The 19409-nt window shown below is 41.0% G+C and overlaps 1 protein-coding gene across 3 annotated transcripts in view; it reads left to right on the forward strand.

Annotated features, from left to right (window-relative positions):
- LOC139422852 (NAD(P) transhydrogenase, mitochondrial-like) overlaps positions 1-19409 on the forward strand; it is an 81248-nt gene that overhangs the window by 51918 nt on the left and 9921 nt on the right. For all 3 annotated transcript variants that reach the window (XM_071174266.1, XM_071174267.1, XM_071174268.1), the window contains 4 exons: positions 1171-1404; positions 2494-2654; positions 3812-3991; positions 4364-4523. In XM_071174266.1, the coding sequence (XP_071030367.1) occupies positions 1171-1404; positions 2494-2654; positions 3812-3991; positions 4364-4523 (735 nt within the window). The remainder of the gene's footprint in view (positions 1-1170; positions 1405-2493; positions 2655-3811; positions 3992-4363; positions 4524-19409) is intronic.

Below are 19409 nucleotides of genomic sequence, written 5' to 3' on the forward strand. Positions count from 1 at the left end.
TGCCCCACCACCACAGAAAGCACTGAGCTAGGCTGAATAACCTGCATGGACCTGCCTTAGAAAGTAACAGAGAGACCATGTTTGTGTGCGGATTTATTAACTCAACAATTATTATTATTATTTTTTTTACATTGTTTGCAAACTGATATGTGACAGGTATTAATGCCAAAACAGGTGGGGCTCTGACCCACCAGCCTTGAATGACGGGTCGCCACTGGTATCATGCGCAATTGGTTCATATCAGTTGAGCTTATTCAGTTGTTCTTGAAAATAAAACATTGTTGTCAACTATTCAAATCGGAAAGATACAATGTTGTAATCACTAGGCAGCCAACTGCCTATTAGTAGGAAAGTTATCAATAAGCCACGTAAATCAGACATGACATGAGCCACGACCCCACGATAGTTCAAATTGCTATAAAAATAAACATCACATTTATTAATATCATCCAGTAGAACTGTAAAAAGCTTTGGAAACGTGCTTTCATAAATGCATGGTGGCGGGCCTCGTTTCACAGGAGCATTGTAAATAAGCTTTCGCTCAATGAACCAGCCTTAACTCATTTTGTTTATTTACATATCAAATTTGATTGTCCAACATCAGTTGTATAATTTCTTAATTTTGTGGTTGCCAAGTGTCCCCTTCCACTGCTGTGATTTTGATCACAGCAGGAATGGGGAGTGAAGCGAGCTGGCCCAGTCATGACTAGAAGGGATCCAGCTTTTGTCAAATTAATGTCAAAAGTAAAAACATTTTGGATTTTAGTTAACCCTTTTCCTAACCTTAACCTAATTCTCCTAACCTGCTACGAAAAGTTAAATCTGACAAAAGTTGGATTCCTTCTGTCCAAAGCGGGATCCCTTCTATATAACTTTTATTTCAAGGATGAAGACGCAACGGGCAATGTTGTGCTTTTCAATAAATCCTGTCATGTTGGTATAAGAACATTGTTCTACTTTATTTTATTACAACTGTACAGGCTAATTTCTATGAATGAATTACAATAATCTATATGTGATTTTGAGCACTGTGGTTGGACCGCCCTAATGTGTTACGCACCCAATGATTATGAATATCTGGTAAATTCACATTGTCCACTGCCAAATTTTCTTTGTGGAAACCCTGCTGCGTGCGTGTGTTGACTGGTTGTCATCCTCTCTGTCCCCCAGGGTTGGGTATTGCTAGGAAGATCCAGATCACCGACCTCCCCCAACTGGTAGCTGCCTTCCACAGCCTGGTGGGTCTGGCTGCAGTGCTCACCTGCGTGGCAGAGTACATGATCGAGTACCCTCACTTTGCTACCGACCCGTCTGCCAACCTCACCAAGATCATCGCCTACCTGGGCACCTTCATCGGAGGGGTCACATTTAGTGGATCCCTGGTAGCTTATGGGAAACTGCAAGGTGAGTAAAGGCGATTTGGGAAGATGCATTACATTTAAAATTCTATGCTACTGGGGTGGTGGAAGCGGGATGGTGTTTTTGTTGGGAGCTGCTAGTGAAAAAGGGTAGGAATTTAGGCAGTCCTAGGCCAAGCACGCCATGAGTTAAGGTTCCAATTTTACCTAAGTTTCCTGTCAGCAAATGAGGCACTTAAAATCATACTTATATTTCTCATACATATTCAACATCATGGTTCATTGGTTTGATTCATTTGTCCATAATGTTATTATTCATATATATCACACACAGACATTTTCCTGAAGTTGTAGGAATTTGCTTCTCTTGGGCACCACATCTTATCCCAGGCAGCTGGGGTTTGATCCAGTACTACTAGTAGTAGACCAATAGTGGTCTGGGTCATTTTGGTTGATACCTGAGGGCCTGTAACCCACTCTGCATCAGTCCCCTGGCCCAGTTGTGCCACCCAGGCCCTCTTGCTCAAAGCTAGGCCAGGCGGAACCTCTCTGTTTGGCACTAATTAGCCCCTCCACCCACAGTCATTTCCCACTTGTTCCCGAAAGCTGGAACGCATTATCCCAGGGAGCGTTCCCACTCCAGTCTCACTGGAACCTGGAAAACCTGCTCTGATAAGATTAAAAGTGGCCATTTCATGCTATACTTTTTTTTCTTTTTTCTGGGGGGTACTTTTGAAAGGCATTCAAAACAAGAAGTAAATGAAACATTAAAATGTGGCCTGTATCACAGATGGCGGAATCCAGCTGCAAGCTTTGTTAATTTGATTGTCAACATGCATTGTTTTAAATTAGCATGAAACAGCCTCAGCTGCACACATTTTAGTCTCTGAAATCAAAATCTATTTAAAAACGGTAACTTTATTTCTCTGCTATATTTGTACCTGCCTGCCCAGGGCTGAATCATATCAGGGATTAAAAAAAAGCAACTCCCTTTTTAGTCCATACAGTATGTGTCTTGTGGTTGGGGGCTGAATACTTGTAAACAAAGTACATCATAAATTAAATGGACAGCACATAGAGCTAAATGCATGTCAGGATTTCACTATCTCCATGCCTACTGTGTTCCTCTCTCCAGGTGTGCTGAGCTCCGCCCCCCTCCATCTTCCCGGGCGCCATGCTATGAATGCTGGGCTAATGGCCTCCAGTGTGGGCCTGATGATCCCCTACATGCTGGACCCCAGCTACACCACAGGCATCACCTGTCTGGGCTCTGTGTCCGCACTCTCTGCCGTCATGGTATGATCTACACGCCTTCTCTGCTCTAAACATAGTAATAGAACGACTGGAATGGACATCCCCCCCCCCATTCAAATCAATGTTTGAAGTCATGATGGTACAGTGAAATTGTTGTGGTGTGAGGGCATTTCCTGTTCTACTAATTCTATATCTATGGCCCGGCTAATATCCACCAACCTGGATTGACCAGTGCTAAACAAAGGCCTTTGAACTGAACCTTTAGAAATAGGATGGAAGTCTTACCTATTTGTGCCATTGGGATCCTGTGCTTTAGCCCATTTTAAGGTAGGCTTAGGTTCATTCAGCTATCCTTCAATAAAACGTGCTCTCCTCTCAATCCTGCTCAACTGTTGGCCCTGAAAGAGAGTTCATTGGAAGCATTACACATAGGATCAATCCATAATATGATGATAGATGGAAGGCTAACTAAGATGATTAGGTTTTGAAGCAGCGCTGCGAGAAGGTGGTTCTGGTTAAAACTGTTGTGAATGTTGGCTGCTCAGTCCTCCATGTGGTTTGTCAGTAACAAGGACATTTTGATGTTGAGTAAATCAGTGGATATTCATTTTTACGTATACAATATCGCATCACTCTGACTGATATTAAGGTGTAGCTAAACAATCACCTGTGCCTGAGCATGAATGTCTTCGGAAAAAGGAAATCTGATACTGTTCAAGTCTTCTTTTTTTTTTTTATGGAGTGGATCATTACATAATGTTAGGTAGCTGGCTCTGGTTATAACTGTTCCCTGAGGTCAGTATCTTGGAGAGTAACACTAGGATGATATCATAGAGAGCCCTTGAAATGAAAACTCCATGTTTTGACAAATGCCTTATGAGTAGACTGAGGCCCACTGCAATCTGATAGGGGTTAAATACACAACATTTCTACTACCTGATCAGATTTCGCTATTTTCCGTTCAATAATACAGGGTGTTGTCTGTTTATGCCAAAATGATTCAGGAAAATGCTTACATGTGCGTTTATATATGGCCAGGCCTACTACTCACATGTGGAACATGATCTTTGTATACCTTCTTTTGAATGGGCAATATATTCAATTTAGCAACATATGAAGGAAAGTACGAATTGATGTCTTGCTTTATTAACCCCAATGCCATATGAACCTTTAGTCTAACGGTGGTCTTGTTCTCATAGGGCCTGACTCTGACAGCAGCCATCGGGGGTGCAGACATGCCGGTGGTCATCACGGTGCTTAACAGCTACTCCGGCTGGGCCCTATGTGCCGAGGGCTTCCTGCTCAACAACAACCTGCTCACCATCGTAGGTGCCCTCATCGGCTCCTCAGGGGCCATTCTCTCGTACATAATGTGTGTGGTAAGTAAGCATCCTCTGTAAGTTCTTCTGTATTTTAGAAGTATCACACAGACTCTATACTTTCATCATTCTATAGGATATCATCCTTCTGTCTGTATGTAGGATGTGTCACACATCAGATAGTATGAGGTGAATAGGGAGCATCAGGCCATTACTATACAGGTAAACCTTGAAAATGCTGAAATATGCAAGTGGCATTTTCTGTGCTTCCACCGTTTTCCACTAGGAGGAACTCTAACTGTACTTAAATGCCTTCCTGGCTGCATTGACTGCCTGAAGGAAACTGGGTTCATTGAAACTGCAGTTGACTCAAAAGAAATGAGCAGCTTTTTATTATTTCCACCCCCTCTTCTCCTCTCTCCCACTGGCTAGGCCATGAACCGTTCCCTGGCCAATGTGATCCTGGGTGGGTACGGTACGTCATCCACTGGGTCAGGAAAGCCCATGGAGATCATAGGAACACACACAGAGGTCAACGTGGACCAAACTGTTGAAATGATCAAAGACGCCCAAAACATCATCATCACTCCAGGTTAGAGGTCGACCAATTTATAATTTTTAAACACTGATACCGATTATTGGAGGACCAAAAAAGCCAATACCGATTAATCGGGCGATTTAAAATATGTATATATATATATATGTATATGTGTATATATATATGTGTATATATATATATATATACACATATGCATATATATATATATACATATTTTAAATCGCCCGATTAATCGGTATTGGCTTTTTTGGTCCTCCAATAATCGGTATATATATATGTATATGTATATATATGTATATGTATATATATATATATGTGTATATATGTGTATATATATATATGTGTATATATATATATATATATATATATATATATATATATATATATATATATATATATATATATATATATATTTAGCCTCAAGTAAATAATGAAACCTGTTCAATTTGGTTTAAATAATTCAAAAACAAAGTGTTGGAGAAGAAAGTAAAAGTGCAATATGTGCTATGTAAGAAAGCTAACGTTTCAGTTCCTTGCTCAGAACATGAGAACATATGAAAGCTGGTGGTTCCTTTTAACATGAGTCTTCAATATTCCCAGGTAAGAAGTTTTAGGTTGTAGTTATTATAGGAATTATAGGACTATTTCCCTCTATACCATTTGTATTTCATTAACCTTTGACTATTGGATGTTCTTATAGGCACTTTAGTATTGCCAGTGAAACAGTATAGCTTCCATCCCTCTAGTTAGCGCGCGCTAACTAGCTAGCCATTTCACTTTGGTTACACCAGCCTCATCTCGGGTGTTGATAGGCTTGAAGTCATAAACAGCGCAATGCTTGACGCACAACGAAGAGCTGCTGGCAAAATGCACGAAAGTGCTATTTGAATGAATGCGTACGAGCTGGTGCCTACCACCGCTCAGTCAGATACTTGTATGCTTGTATGCTCAGTCGGATTATATGCAACGCAGGATAATATCTAGTAATATCATCAACCATGTGTAGTTAACTAGTGATTATGATTGATTGTTTTTTTATAAGATAAGTTTAATGCTAGCTAGCAACTTACCTTGGCTTACTGCATTCACTCCTTGTGGAGTGCAACGAGAGAGCGGCAGGTCGTTATTGCGTTGGACTAGTTAACTGTAAGGTTGCAAGATCAGATCCCGCGAGCTGACAAGGTGAAAATCTGTCATTTAGCCCCTGAACAAGGCGGTTAACCCACCGTTCCTAGGCCGTCATTGAAAATAAGAATGTGTTATTAACTGACTTGCCTAGTTAAATAAAGGTATAAAAAAAATTGGCAAATCGGCGCCCAAAAATACAGATTTCCGATTGTTATGAAAACTTGAACTTGATTAGTGTACCCTAATTAATCGGCCATTCCGATTGATCGGTCGACCTCTACTCCAGGTAGTCAAAACCTAAGCACCGCACACATGTACACGTACACACAGCATGAACACGGTGATACACAAAAATATGTGGACAAATTAGTGGATTCGGCTATTTCAGCCACACCCTTTGCTGACAGGTATACACAATTGAGCACACAGCCATACAATCTCCATAGACAAACATTGGCAGTAGAATTGCACGTACTGAAGAGCTCCATGACTTTCAATGTGGCACCGTTATAGGATGCCACCTTTACAACAAGTCAATTTGTCACATTTCTGCCCTGCTAGAGCTGCCCGGTCAACTGTTGTTGTGAAGAGGAAATGTCTAGGAGCAACAATGGCTCAGCCGTGAAGTGGTAGGCCACACAAGCTCACAGTACGGGACCGCCAAGGGCTGAAGCGCGTAGCGTGTAAAAATAGTCTGTCCTCGATTGCAACACTCACTATCGAGTTCCAAACTGCCTCTTGGAAGCAACGTCAGCACAAGAACTGTTCGTCGGGAGCTTCATGAAATGGAAGCAAGTCACTGCAGCAATTTTACATCTAGTGGGAAAGCCTTCCCAGAATAGTGGAGGCTGTTATAGCAGTAAAAGGGGGGGAAGCTCCATTTTTAATGACCATGATTTTGGAATGAGATACTTGCTAGCACTTTTGGCCATGTAGTGAGTGTACTTACACACACTGGGACACTGACAGTAGGTTAATGTAAACTAAACCACTCGTGTACACAGGGTTCAACTTGCAAACGTTTTTAAGACCTAGAGAGTAAGTGGGTTGTGGCCAAAGGTCTTGTGCAGAAAGTATAAAACATGTCCTTTGCCATCTACATTTTTTAGATATTACAGAACTTTTTTCTTTATTTATCTTACCTCTGTTGACCTTGTTACATCACCAGCTAATTTGCTAACCTTCACTGGGGCACCTCTCCTGTAGGGCCCATCATCCATGCAGGCCCACTCCATCCCAAGGTGGTCCAAGAGCCTGGGTCATGTTTTGGAATGGGACTTGAATCACCCTGAATGTAGTGGGTGACTCACTCTCAATGTTCATCCCAATTAGTTATTTGCGCTAGATGGGCTAGCTACAAAGTCAAAATTGGCTAAAGTCTATTGTAAAAATGAGCTTTTTGTTCTTAATTTAAGGTTAGGCCTTAGGGTTAGCAGTGTGGTTAAGGTGATTGTTTTGCTTAAAATCTCATTTCATGACTTCATGGCAGTGCCAACTACTAACCTGCACCTCTTAAGGAGATAATCCGATTACATTTGTGTTATTCAAGGGTTAAGTTACTGATGACATTTTGGACAGGTAACTAACGGATTATATTAATAAATTAACCTACCCAACCCTGGTCCCAATTAGGGTTGCAAATGGAGGGTATATTACTGGAAACTTTCAAAGTTTACCAGTAAACTACCAGAATTTTGGTGTCTTTAATTATCTCTGGCCTTATCACATGTAAAATATATGAAATAATTAAAGATGAGGCCGGACAAAGTTGAATTACTGTTTAACTGATGCCCGACTCACTTTTCTCCAGACATCCCAAAAATATTTTAAAGCTTTTTTTGCCAATATATGCGGCTCTTTGTTTATAAAGCGCTGTCCGCTCTCCCTTGAGGCTTTCCCAAGTTGATCCCCAAGAGACCAAACAGCCTCAGGTCACGCGCTCAGATCATTTTCGAGCCTCGGATTGGACAGTGAAACACGCTCGCACCTGCAGGCGACGTGCAGATAATTAATTTCTCGCTAATACGGTCATGGCTGAAACCACTGTAAATTCCTACTATTTATGTGTCCATGTTAAACGTGGGAGGTCCCTCATTATAAACAAAGTCTGTTATATCCATGGTTATTGCATCATTTTCTGATGTATTAGAAGCGATTTTCTGATGTATTAGAAGCGATTTAATAGACGGAAAAACAATGTAATTTAAAAAATTGACTGGCCAGAGATCAGGGCATTCATCAGCAAAGACGCTGTGCAAGCTGATAGTATTTTTGCACAACCAAATTGAAGTCAAAATGATTGAAATCGAAGTGTGTCAGCTGTATGGTGATTTGCGATTCATAACTTACATTTTACCAGTACTACCAGGTAGTAGTGGGCCAACTGGTAACACCACGACAGAATGCGTATGAAGTGATGATGCGGCTCCAAGAACAGCTAGCATGTCCAGCGAAGTACATCGCCAGTGGCACGCACACACTTCTTGCAGATCGGCAGGTGGGGGTTTTTCGTGGCAGCCAGACGAGTGTATCAAAGGAGGATGCTGCGAGCAAAGTTACTGGGCTCGAATTTAGTCACGCTTGCTCTATATATACAGTGCCTTGCGAAAGTATTCGGCCCCCTTGAACTTTGCGACCTTTTGCCACATTTCAGGCTTCAAACATAAAGATTAAAAACTGTATTTTTTTGTGAAGAATCAACAACAAGTGGGACACAATCATGAAGTGGAACGACATTTATTGGATATTTCAAACTTTTTTAACAAATCAAAAACTGAAAAATTGGGCGTGCAAAATTATTCAGCCCCTTTACTTTCAGTGCAGCAAACTCTCTCCAGAAGTTCAGTGAGGATCTCTGAATGATCCAATGTTGACCTAAATGACTAATGATGATAAATACAATCCACCTGTGTGTAATCAAGTCTCTGTATAAATGCACCTGCACTGTGATAGTCTCAGAGGTCCGTTAAAAGCGCAGAGAGCATCATGAAGAACAAGGAACACACCAGGCAGGTCCGAGATACTGTTGTGAAGAAGTTTAAAGCCGGATTTGGATACAAAAAGATTTCCCAAGCTTTAAACATCCCAAGGAGCACTGTGCAAGCGATAATATTGAAATGGAAGGAGTATCAGACCACTGCAAATCTACCAAGACCTGGCCGTCCCTCTAAACTTTCAGCTCATACAAGGAGAAGACTGATCAGAGATGCAGCCAAGAGGCCCATGATCACTCTGGATGAACTGCAGAAATCTACAGCTGAGGTGGGAGACTCTGTCCATAGGACAACAATCAGTCGTATATTGCACAAATCTGGCCTTTATGGAAGAGTGGCAAGAAGAAAGCCATTTCTTAAAGATATCCATAAAAAGTGTTGTTTAAAGTTTGCCACAAGCCACCTGGGAGACACACCAAACATGTGGAAGAAGGTGCTCTGGTCAGATGAAACCAAAATTGAACTTTTTGGCAACAATGCAAAACGTTATGTTTGGCGTAAAAGCAACACAGCTGAACACACCATCCCCACTGTCAAACATGGTGGTGGCAGCATCATGGTTTGGGCCTGCTTTTCTTCAGCAGGGACAGGGAAGATGGTTAAAATTGATGGGAAGATGGATGGAGCCAAATACAGGACCATTCTGGAAGAAAACCTGATGGAGTCTGCAAAAGACCTGAGACTGGGACGAAGATTTGGTGGTGGTTGGCAACCTCTCCCAAACCCTGATAACCAGTATTTAAAATGCATAACTCTGCAACGCTTTAGGCTAGAAACAAACTGTAAAAGTCTGACCATCAGAGTCTGAGCTAAGACTTTCAGAAGTCAATCAGTTAAACAGTTTTGCTTTGAGTTAAAACTTTAATATGAATGGAAGTCCTACTTTACAATGTAAGACTCTGTTGCAGTCTAGTTTATTTAGAGGCAGCTTACCAGGGTTTAAACCAGCATCCCTTGCAGTTATGCAAGCACACCACCTGTGCCATTAAGGTCCAGACCTTTTCTCATGGGCTGGATTGTAGGTTACAATAGCACTGCAAATGACAGTCATTTGGTTAGTCAAAGAATGTGGAAATGTTGTATAATGCACCTTTAACAAAAATCACCTGTAAACTTTTTTTTAAGTGAGAAGTAGGCATTGGTCTGAAGCTGAAAAATAACGGAAATTCACATGAGCACCACAATACCTACTTCAACTAAGTTTTTCCAGCACACAGCTTTGACCTACTACAATGGCTGTGTTGGTCTATTGTATTATAATACAATGTGTCGGCAGGTTGCTTAGGATCCTTTTATTGATTTATTTATATAAATATACACTGCTCAAAAAAATAAAGGGAACACTTAAACAACACAATGTAACTCCAAGTCAATCACACTTCTGTGAAATCAAACTGTCCACTTAGGAAGCAACACTGATTGACAATACATTTCACATGCTGTTGTGCAAATGGAATAGACAACAGGTGGAAATTATAGGCAATTAGCAAGACACCCCCAATAAAGGAGTGGTTCTGCAGGTGGTGACCACAGACCACTTCTCAGTTCCTATGCTTCCTGGCTGATGTTTTGGTCACTTTTGAATGCTGGCGGTGCTTTCACTCTAGTGGTAGCATGAGACGGAGTCTACAACCCGCACAAGTGGCTCAGGTAGTGCAGCTCATCCAGGATGGGACATCAATGCGAGCTGTGGCAAGAAGGTTTGTTGTGTCTGTCAGCGTAGTGTCCAGAGCATGGAGGCGCTACCAGGAGACAGGCCAGTACATCAGGAGACGTGGAGGAGGCCCTAGGAGGGCAACAACCCAGCAGTAGGACCGCTACCGCCGCCTTTGTGCAAGGAGGAGCACTGACAGAGCCCTGCAAAATGACCTCCAGCAGGCCACAAATGTGCTCAAACGGTCAGAAACAGACTCCATGAGGGTGGTATGAGGGCCCGACGTCCACAAGTGGGGGTTGTGCTTACAGCCCAACACCGTGCAGGACGTTTGGCATTTGCCAGAGAACACCAAGATTGGCAAATTCGCCACTGGCGCCCTGTGCTCTTCACAGATGAAAGCAGGTTCACACTGAGCACGTGACAGACGTGACAGAGTCTGGAGACGCCGTGGAGAACGTTCTGCTGCCTGCAACATCCTCCAGCATGACCGGTTTGGCGGTGGGTCAGTCATGGTGTGGGGTGGTATTTCTTTTGGGGGGCCGCACAGCCCTCCATGTGCTCGCCAGAGGTAGCCTGACTGCCATTAGGTACTGAGATGAGATCCTCAGACCCCCTGTGAGACCATATGCTGGTGCGGTTGGCCCTTGGTTCCTCCTAATGCAAGACAATGCTAGACCTCATGTGGCTGGAGTGTATCAGCAGTTCCTTCAAGAGGAAGGCATTGATGCTATGGACTGGCACATCTGGGACATCATGTCTCGCTCCATCCACCAATGCCACGTTGCACCACAGACTCATCAGGAGCATGCCCAGGTGTTGTAGGGAGGTCATACAGGCACATGGAGGTCACACACACTACTGAGCCTCATTTTGACTTGTTTTAAGGACATTACATCAAAGTTGGATCAGCCTGTAGTGTGGTTTTCCACTTTAATTTTGAGTGTGACTCCAAATCCAGACCTCCATGAGTTGATAAATTTGATTTCCATTGATAATTTTTGTTTGATTTTGTTGTCAGCACATTCAACTATGTAAAGAAAAAAGTATTTAATAAGAATATTTCATTCATTCAGATCTAGGATGTGTTATTTTAGTGTTCGCTTTATTTTTTTGAGCAGTGTGTGTGTATATATATTAGTACCAGTCAAAAGTTTGGACACACCTACTCATTCAAGTTTAAAAAAATATATACATATATTTTCTACATTGTATAAAAATCATGAAGGCATCAAAACTATGAAATAACACATGGAATCATGTAGTAATCAACAAAGTGTTAAACAAATCTAAATATTTTAGATTCCTCAAAGTAGCCACCCTTTGCCTTGACAGCTTTGCACATTCTTGTCATTCTCTCAACCAGCTTCACCTATAATTATTTTCCAACAGTCTGGAAGGAGTTCCCACATATGCTGAGCACTTGTTGGCTACTTTTCCTTCACTCTGCGGTCCTACTGATCCCAAACCATCTCACTTGGGTTGAGGTCGGGTGATTGTGGAGGCCAGGTCATCTGATGCAGCACTCCATCACTCTCCTTCTTGGTCAAATAACCCTTACACAGCCTGGAGGTGTGTTTTGGGTCATTATCCTGTTGAAAAATCAAATGATAGTCCCGCTAAGTGTAAACCAGATGGGATGGCATATCGCTACAGAATCCTGTGGTAGCCATGCTGGTTAAATAAATCACTGACAGTATCACCAGCAAAGCACCATCACACCACCACCTTCATGCTTCACGGTGGGAACCACACACGTGGAGATCATCCGTTCACCTACTCTGCGTCTCTCAAAGACTTGGCGGATGATACCAAAAATCTTAAATTTGGACTCATTGAACCAAAGGACAGATTTCCACCGTTGTAATGTCCATTTCTCGTGTTCCTTGGCCCAAGCAATTCTCTTCTTATTATTGGTGTCCTTTAGTGGCCCTTTGTCCTTTGCAGCAATTGAAGGCCTGATTCACTGTGTCCTCTGAACAGTTGCTGTTCAGTTGTGTCTGTTACTTAATCTCTGTGAAGCATTTATTGGGCTGCAATTTCTGAGGCTGGTAACTCTCTAATTAACTTATGCTCTGCAGCAGAGGCAACTCTGGGTCTTCCTTTCCTGTGGCGGTCCTCATGAGAGCCAGTTTCATCATAGCGCTTGATGGTTTTTGTGAGTGCAATTAAAGAAACGTTCAAAGTAGAGGTCGACCGATCAATCGGAATGGCCGATTAATTTGTGCCGATTTCAAGTTTTCATAATCGGAAAACTGTATTTTTGTACACCGATTTGGCCGATTTTGGAAAAAAGAAAATACAAAAAAAATACACCTTTATTTAATCTTTATTTACCTTGGCAAGTCAGTTAAGAACACATTCTTATTTTCAATGACAACCCACACTTCCTAGGCCAACTGCCTCGTTCAGGGGCAGAACGACAGATTTTTACCTTGTCAGCTCGGGGGATTCAATCTTGCAACCTTACAGTTAACTAGTCCAACGCTCTAACCACCTGATTACGTTGCACTCCACGAGGAGCCAGCCTGTTACGCGAATGCAGTAAGCCAAGGTAAGTTGCTAGCTAGCATTAAACTTATCTTATAAAAAATAATCAATCAATCATAATCACTAGTTAACTACACATGGTTGATGATATTACTAGTTTATCTAGCGTGTCCTGCGTTGCATATAATCGATGCGGTGCGTATCATTGCTCCAATGTGTACCTAACCATAAACATCAATGCCTTTCTTAAAATCAATACACAGAAGTATATATTTTTAAACCTTTAGCCAAAAGAAATCCTGGTTAGCAGGCAATATTAACCAGGTGAAATTGTGTCACTTCTCTTGCGTTCATTGCACGCAGAGTCAGTGTATATGCAACAGTTTGGGCCGCCTAATTTGCCAGAATTTTACGTAATTATGACATAACATTGAAGGTTGTGCAATGTGTGTGTACGTATGTACACGTACGTATGTATGTACACACACACACGGTTGGAAGGTTGAAGTTTACATACACCTTAGCCAAATACATTTAAACTCAGTTTTTCTCTATTTCTGACATTTAATCTGTGTAGAAATGGCCTGTTTTAGGTCAGTTAGGATCACCACTTTATTTTTAAGAATGTGAAATGTCAGAATAATAGTAGAGAATTATTTCAGCTTTTATTTCTTTCATCACATTCCCATTTGGGTCAGAAGTTTACATGCACTCAGTTGATATTTGGTAGCATTGCCTTTAAATTGTTTAACTTGGGTCAAAGGTTCCCACAATAAATTGAGTGAATGCTTCACGGTTGGGATGGTGTTCTTTGGCTTGCAAGCCTCCCCCTTTTTCCTCCAAACATAATGATGGTCATTATGGCCAAACAGTTCTATTTTTGTTTCATCAGACCAGAGGACATTTCTCCCAAAAATTTACGATTTTTGTCCCCATGTGCAGTTGCAAACCGTAGTCTGGCTTTTTAATGGTGGTTTTGGAGCAGTGGCTTCTTCCTTGCTGAGTGGCCTTTCAGGTTATATCGATATAGGACTCGTTTTACTGTGGATATAGATACTTTCGTACCTGTTTCCTCTAGCATCTTCACAAGTTCCTTTGCTGTTGTTCTGGGATTGATTTGCACTTTTCGTACCAAAGTACGCTCATCTCTAGGAGACAGAACGCGTCTCCTTCCTGAGCGGTATGACGGCTGCGTAGTCCCATGGTGTTTATACTTGCATACTATTGTTTGTACAGATGAACGTGGTACTTTCAGGCATTTGGAAATTGCTCCCAAGGATGAACCAGACTTGTGGAGGTCTACAAAAAAAATTCAGAGGTCTTTGCTGATTTCTTTTGATTTTCCCATGTCAAGCAAAGAGGCACTGAGTTTGAAGATGGGCCTTGAAATGCATCCACAGGTACACCTCCAATTGACTCGAATGATGTCAATTAGCCTATCAGAAGCTTCTAAAGCCATGACATAATTTTCTGGAATTTTCCAAGCTGTTTAAAGGCAGAGCCAACTTATTTTATGTAAACTTCAGACCAACTGGAATTGTGATACAGTGAATTATAAGTGAAATAATATGTCTGTAAACAATTGTTGGAAAAATTACTTGTCATGCACACAGTAGATGTCCTAACCGACTTGCCAAAACTATAGTTTGTTAACAAGAAATTTGTGGAGTGGTTGAACAACAAGTTTTAATGACTCCATCCTAAGTGTTTGTTAACTTCCTACTTCCACACACATACACAGTTCCAGTCAAAAGTTGACAGACCTACGCATTCAAGGGTTTTTCACTAGTTTCTACATTGTAGAATGATAGTGAAGACATCAGAAATGATTTAAAGAAGCAATAAATGTCCTCCTTTAGACTAGTTGAATATCTGCATTTGCTGGTTCGATTACAGGCTCAAAATGTCCAGAAACAAATACCTTTCTTCTGTAACTCGTCAGTCTATTCTTGTTCTGATAAATGAAGGCTATTCCATGTGAGAAATTGCCCGGAATCTGTGGTACTTGCATTGTGGTACTTGTGAATTTCCTTTGCTTTTAAGCTTCAGACCAATGCCTACTTCTCACTTAATATGCAGAAATCGCCTTGCCATTTCCAGTTTGCAAAATGTGTAATAGTTAGCCTAATTCCACTGTATGTAACAAAGTTATCGTAGTGTAGAGAATCAGTGTATGTAACAATACAATGTATAGTGTAGAGTCATTGTACCACCTAAACCGCTGTGAAATATATTTTCAATATCCAAGAATATTGTATTTTCAGCTGTTTGAAGCTGGTGTGCAAAACTGAAATTTAAAGACGCAAAAACTAAACTTAAGAATGGGAAGCATAGAACTAGTGCACAAAGAACATATCTACCAGACTTACTTTCAATGAGTGACAGATTTTCACTCGTTTTATTCATCACCCCAGGACAGATGGAGTGGCGATGAGATGTAGGGGGATAAATGTAGAGAGAGAAAATATAAACATGTGGCCACTCCAGAGGAAACAAGCATGTGGGGCCAAGCACAACACAATACCCCTGGTCTTCCAGCCGTCCAGCAAGGCTCAACTGTAGGGTGTCCTGACCCAGACGTTAGACCCTGTCTATCTAACATTGATCTAAACCACGGACATCTGTAGACAGTGGTGGAGACTTAGGATCTATGTATCTATTGTGGAGGATGTTCTGAATCCTCAAAGTACACAGTGGTCTAACTGACTACTGCAAACCCAGACTTTTTTTGTACCCGAACAATATTTTCAAGCATCTTCTCCTAATTTTTCCAATTTACCTGGTGTTTATGTGCCAGCTAGTCCTGCCAGACTGAAAGGTGATCCTCAGCTACTGAGGCCTGGTGTTATGGTGCACTGTTCCACTGTTGCTCGCTGTGTTGTGGTCTGTCAGTGGGTCCCAGGTTCTCCATCTGACTCCAGTGCACAAAACTACACCAGGCCTGAGCTGGAACCGGGGCAGTCTTGTTTTCCTGTTCACATTTCCTATAATTGGACCAGTCGCAGTCACTTTTCTTGATTGACATCTGTGGAAACGTTTAAGACTTTAAAAAAAAAAATTATAAACATGGGTCTTGTCTGGGCGGGCTTGTTTTCGTTAGGAGAAAGCCTTGTGTTTGAGTCCGTATTATTATAAATATATATATATATATATATATATATATATATATATATATCATTAAGAAGCAAGAATAGACCGTAGACAGACATGTTCAGTGCAACATGCTATGTTTAAAGCCGAGTATTTGACGGCTGTTGTGACAGGCCCATCAAACATTGTTAACAGCAATTGAGGCTTTAAATTGTCCATTTGCTTTGAATTATTGTTTCTCTCTTGGATGCTGCTAATTTCAGTGAGGGGTTTCTGAACTCTGCACGGGCCATATGACAGATGAGTGTTGATGGTCCGTATCATGTTTGACAGGCCTAGGTTGGCTTTGGAATGGTGAAGAACAGTAAGTAAAGACTTACGTGGTAAGTTAGAAATGTTCAGCCACCCACACTTACTGGAGCAATGCATGTGCTCTCAGCGTATAATGTACACATTCTGACAATATACAGTGCCTTCCGAAGGTATTCACACCCCTTGACTTTTTCCACATTTTGTTGTTACAGCCTGAATTTAAAATGGATTAAATTGAGACTTTGTGTCACTGGCCTACACACACCTCAATGTCAAAGTGGAATCATTTTTGACATTTTTACAAATTCATTAAAAATTAGACTCTTAATATGTCTTGACTACCTCATCTCAAACACGGATTCAACCATCAAGACCAGGGAGGTTTTCCAATGCCTTGCAAAGACCGCCAACTATTGGTAGATGTGTAAAAAAAAAAAAACGCAAACATGAAATATCCATTTGAGCATGAAGTTATTAATTACTCTTTGGATGGTGTATCGATACACCCAGTCACTACAAAGATACAGGTGTCCTTTTTAACTCAGTTGCCGGAGATGAAGGAAACCGCTCAGGGGTTTCACCATAAGGCCAATGGTGTCTTTTATCAGAGTTGAATTGCTGTGATCGGAGACCTGAGGATGGATCATCAACATTTTAGTTACTCCACAATACTAACCTAAATGACAGTGTGAAGAGAAGGATGCCTGTACAGAAGACAAATATGAAAAAACATGCATCCTGTTTGCAATAAAGTAAAACTACAAAAAATGTGGCAAAGAAATTTACTTTGTCCAGAATACAGTGTTTGGGAAGAATCCAACACAACACATCACTGACCACCACTTTTCATATTTTCAAGTATGGTGGTGGCTGCATCATGTTATATGTATGCTTGTCATCCGCAAATACGTTTTTGTGGGATAAAAACTGGAATTGCCTAAGTACAGGCAAAATCCTAGAGGAAAACCTGGTTCAGTCTGCTTTCCACCAGACACTGGGAGCAAATACACCTTTCTGCAGGACAATAACCTAAAACACTAGGAGTTGGTTACCAAGACGACATTGAATGTTCCTGAGTGGCCTAGTTAGTTTTAACTTAAATCGTCTAGAAAATATATTGCAAGACTTGAAAATGGCTGTCAAGCAATGATCAGCAACCAATTTGACAAAGCTTGAAGAATTTTTTAAACAATAATGGGCAAATATTGTACAATCCAGGTCTTCTAGACTTAAGGGAAATACTCACAGCTGTAATCGCTGCCAAAGGTGATTCTAACAAATATTGACTCCGGTGTGTGAATACTTACAGTGCCTTGGAAAAGTATTCATTCCCCTTGGCGTTTTTACTATTTTGTTGCATTACAACCTGTAATTTAAATGGATTTTTATTTGGATTTCATGTAATGGACATACACAAAATAGTCCAAATTGGTGAAGGGAAATGAAAAAAACAACTTTCAAAAAATTAAAATAAAAAATATAATGGGAAAGTGGTGCGTGCATATGTATTCACTCCCTTTGCTATGAAGCCCATAAATAAGATATGGTGCAACCAATTACCTTCAGAAGTCACATAATTTGTTAGATTGCACAAAGGTGGACTTGATTTAAGTGTCATATGATCTCAGTGTATATATACACCTGTTCCGAAAGGCCCCAGAGTCTGCAAAACCACAAAGCAAGGGGCACCACCAAGCAAGCGGTACCATGAAGACCAAGGAGCTCTTCAAACAGGTCAGGGTTGGGTTATAAAAAATATCAGAAACTTTGAACATCCCACTGAGCACCACTTAAATCCATTATTAAAAAATGGAAAGAATATGGCACCACAACAAACCTGCCACGAGAGGACCATCCACCAAAACTCATGGACCAGGCAAGGAGGGAATTAATCAGAGATCCAACAAAGAGACCAAAGATAACCCTGAAGGAGCTGCGAAGCTCCACAGCGGAGATTGGAGTATCTGTCCATAGGACCACTTTAAGCCGTACACTCCACAGAACTGGGCTTTACGGAAGAGTGGCCAGAAAAAAGCATTGCTCAAAGAAAAAAATAAGCGCAAACATTTGTTGTTTGCCAAAAGGCATGTGGGAGACACCCCAAACATATTGAAGAAGATCCTCCGGTCAGGTGAGACAAAAATGTAGCTTTTTGGCCATCAAGGAAAATGCTATGTCTGGCGCAAATCCAACACCTCTCATCACCCCGAGAACACCATCCCCACAGGGAAGCATGGTGGTGGCAGCATCATGCTGTGGGGATGTTTTTCATTGATGGATATCGCTAAATACAGTGAAATTCTTGAAGGGGGTTGAACATTAATGCACTCAAGTTTTCAGTTTTTTTGTCTTATTTCTTGTTTGTTTCACAATAAATAAATAAATATTTTGCATCTTCAAAGTGGTAGGCATGTTGTGTAAATCAAATGATACAAACCCCCAAATTGTCCATTTTATTTCCAAGTTGTAAGGCATCAAAATAGGAAAAATGCCAAGGAAGGTGAACACTGTATGTAAATGAAAGATTTCGGTATTTAATTTTCGATAAATTTGCCCAGAAAATACATTTTCACTTTTTCATTATGGGGTATTGTGTGTAGATAGGTGATCATTTGTTTTTATTAAATCTATTTTGACTGCAGGGGTATTAATACTTTCTGAACGCACTGTACCTCTATGAAAGTCCCACTATCTTTGTTTTGCAAAATAAGTAATTTTCCATCAGTACTTTGATACCATCATCCTTACATGGGCAATCTGCAGTTGGAAACTCATGTGGCATTTTATAAATTATATTCTTGAAGAATCAATGGCCATGTATCATCAATTTTAAAGTCCAAAATGGACATAGCAATCACTGATTGCTCCTTTAACAGTAACATAATTGATTTCTGTTTGCACTCCTCCAGAATCCTGCACATGCTCCCACTGAACTTCTTCAGATAAAGGGATTTGAAATCATTTCACAACTGATTTTTATTTTCAGCCTTGATGTCCTTTCTGTTTATTTTACAGCGTTTGTTTATTGTTTCATAAAATAAAAGGCTCTGTTATTTTACCTCCGGTCTTGTTGAAATGAGAGGAAAGAGCTCCCCTTGTATGCAGGATTATTATCAAAACCATATTCTGCAATTTAAACCCAACCATGCAGATAAAGTAGGTTAGTAGACTTGTTTATGCCTGAGCCCTCAGACATCCTCTGTTCCTCTGGGTATCCGCTGGTCCTCTAAAATTATACTCAACAGAAAAACT

This window comes from Oncorhynchus clarkii, chromosome 12, assembly GCF_045791955.1.
Source record: "Oncorhynchus clarkii lewisi isolate Uvic-CL-2024 chromosome 12, UVic_Ocla_1.0, whole genome shotgun sequence".
Taxonomy (NCBI): Eukaryota; Metazoa; Chordata; class Actinopteri; order Salmoniformes; family Salmonidae; genus Oncorhynchus; species Oncorhynchus clarkii.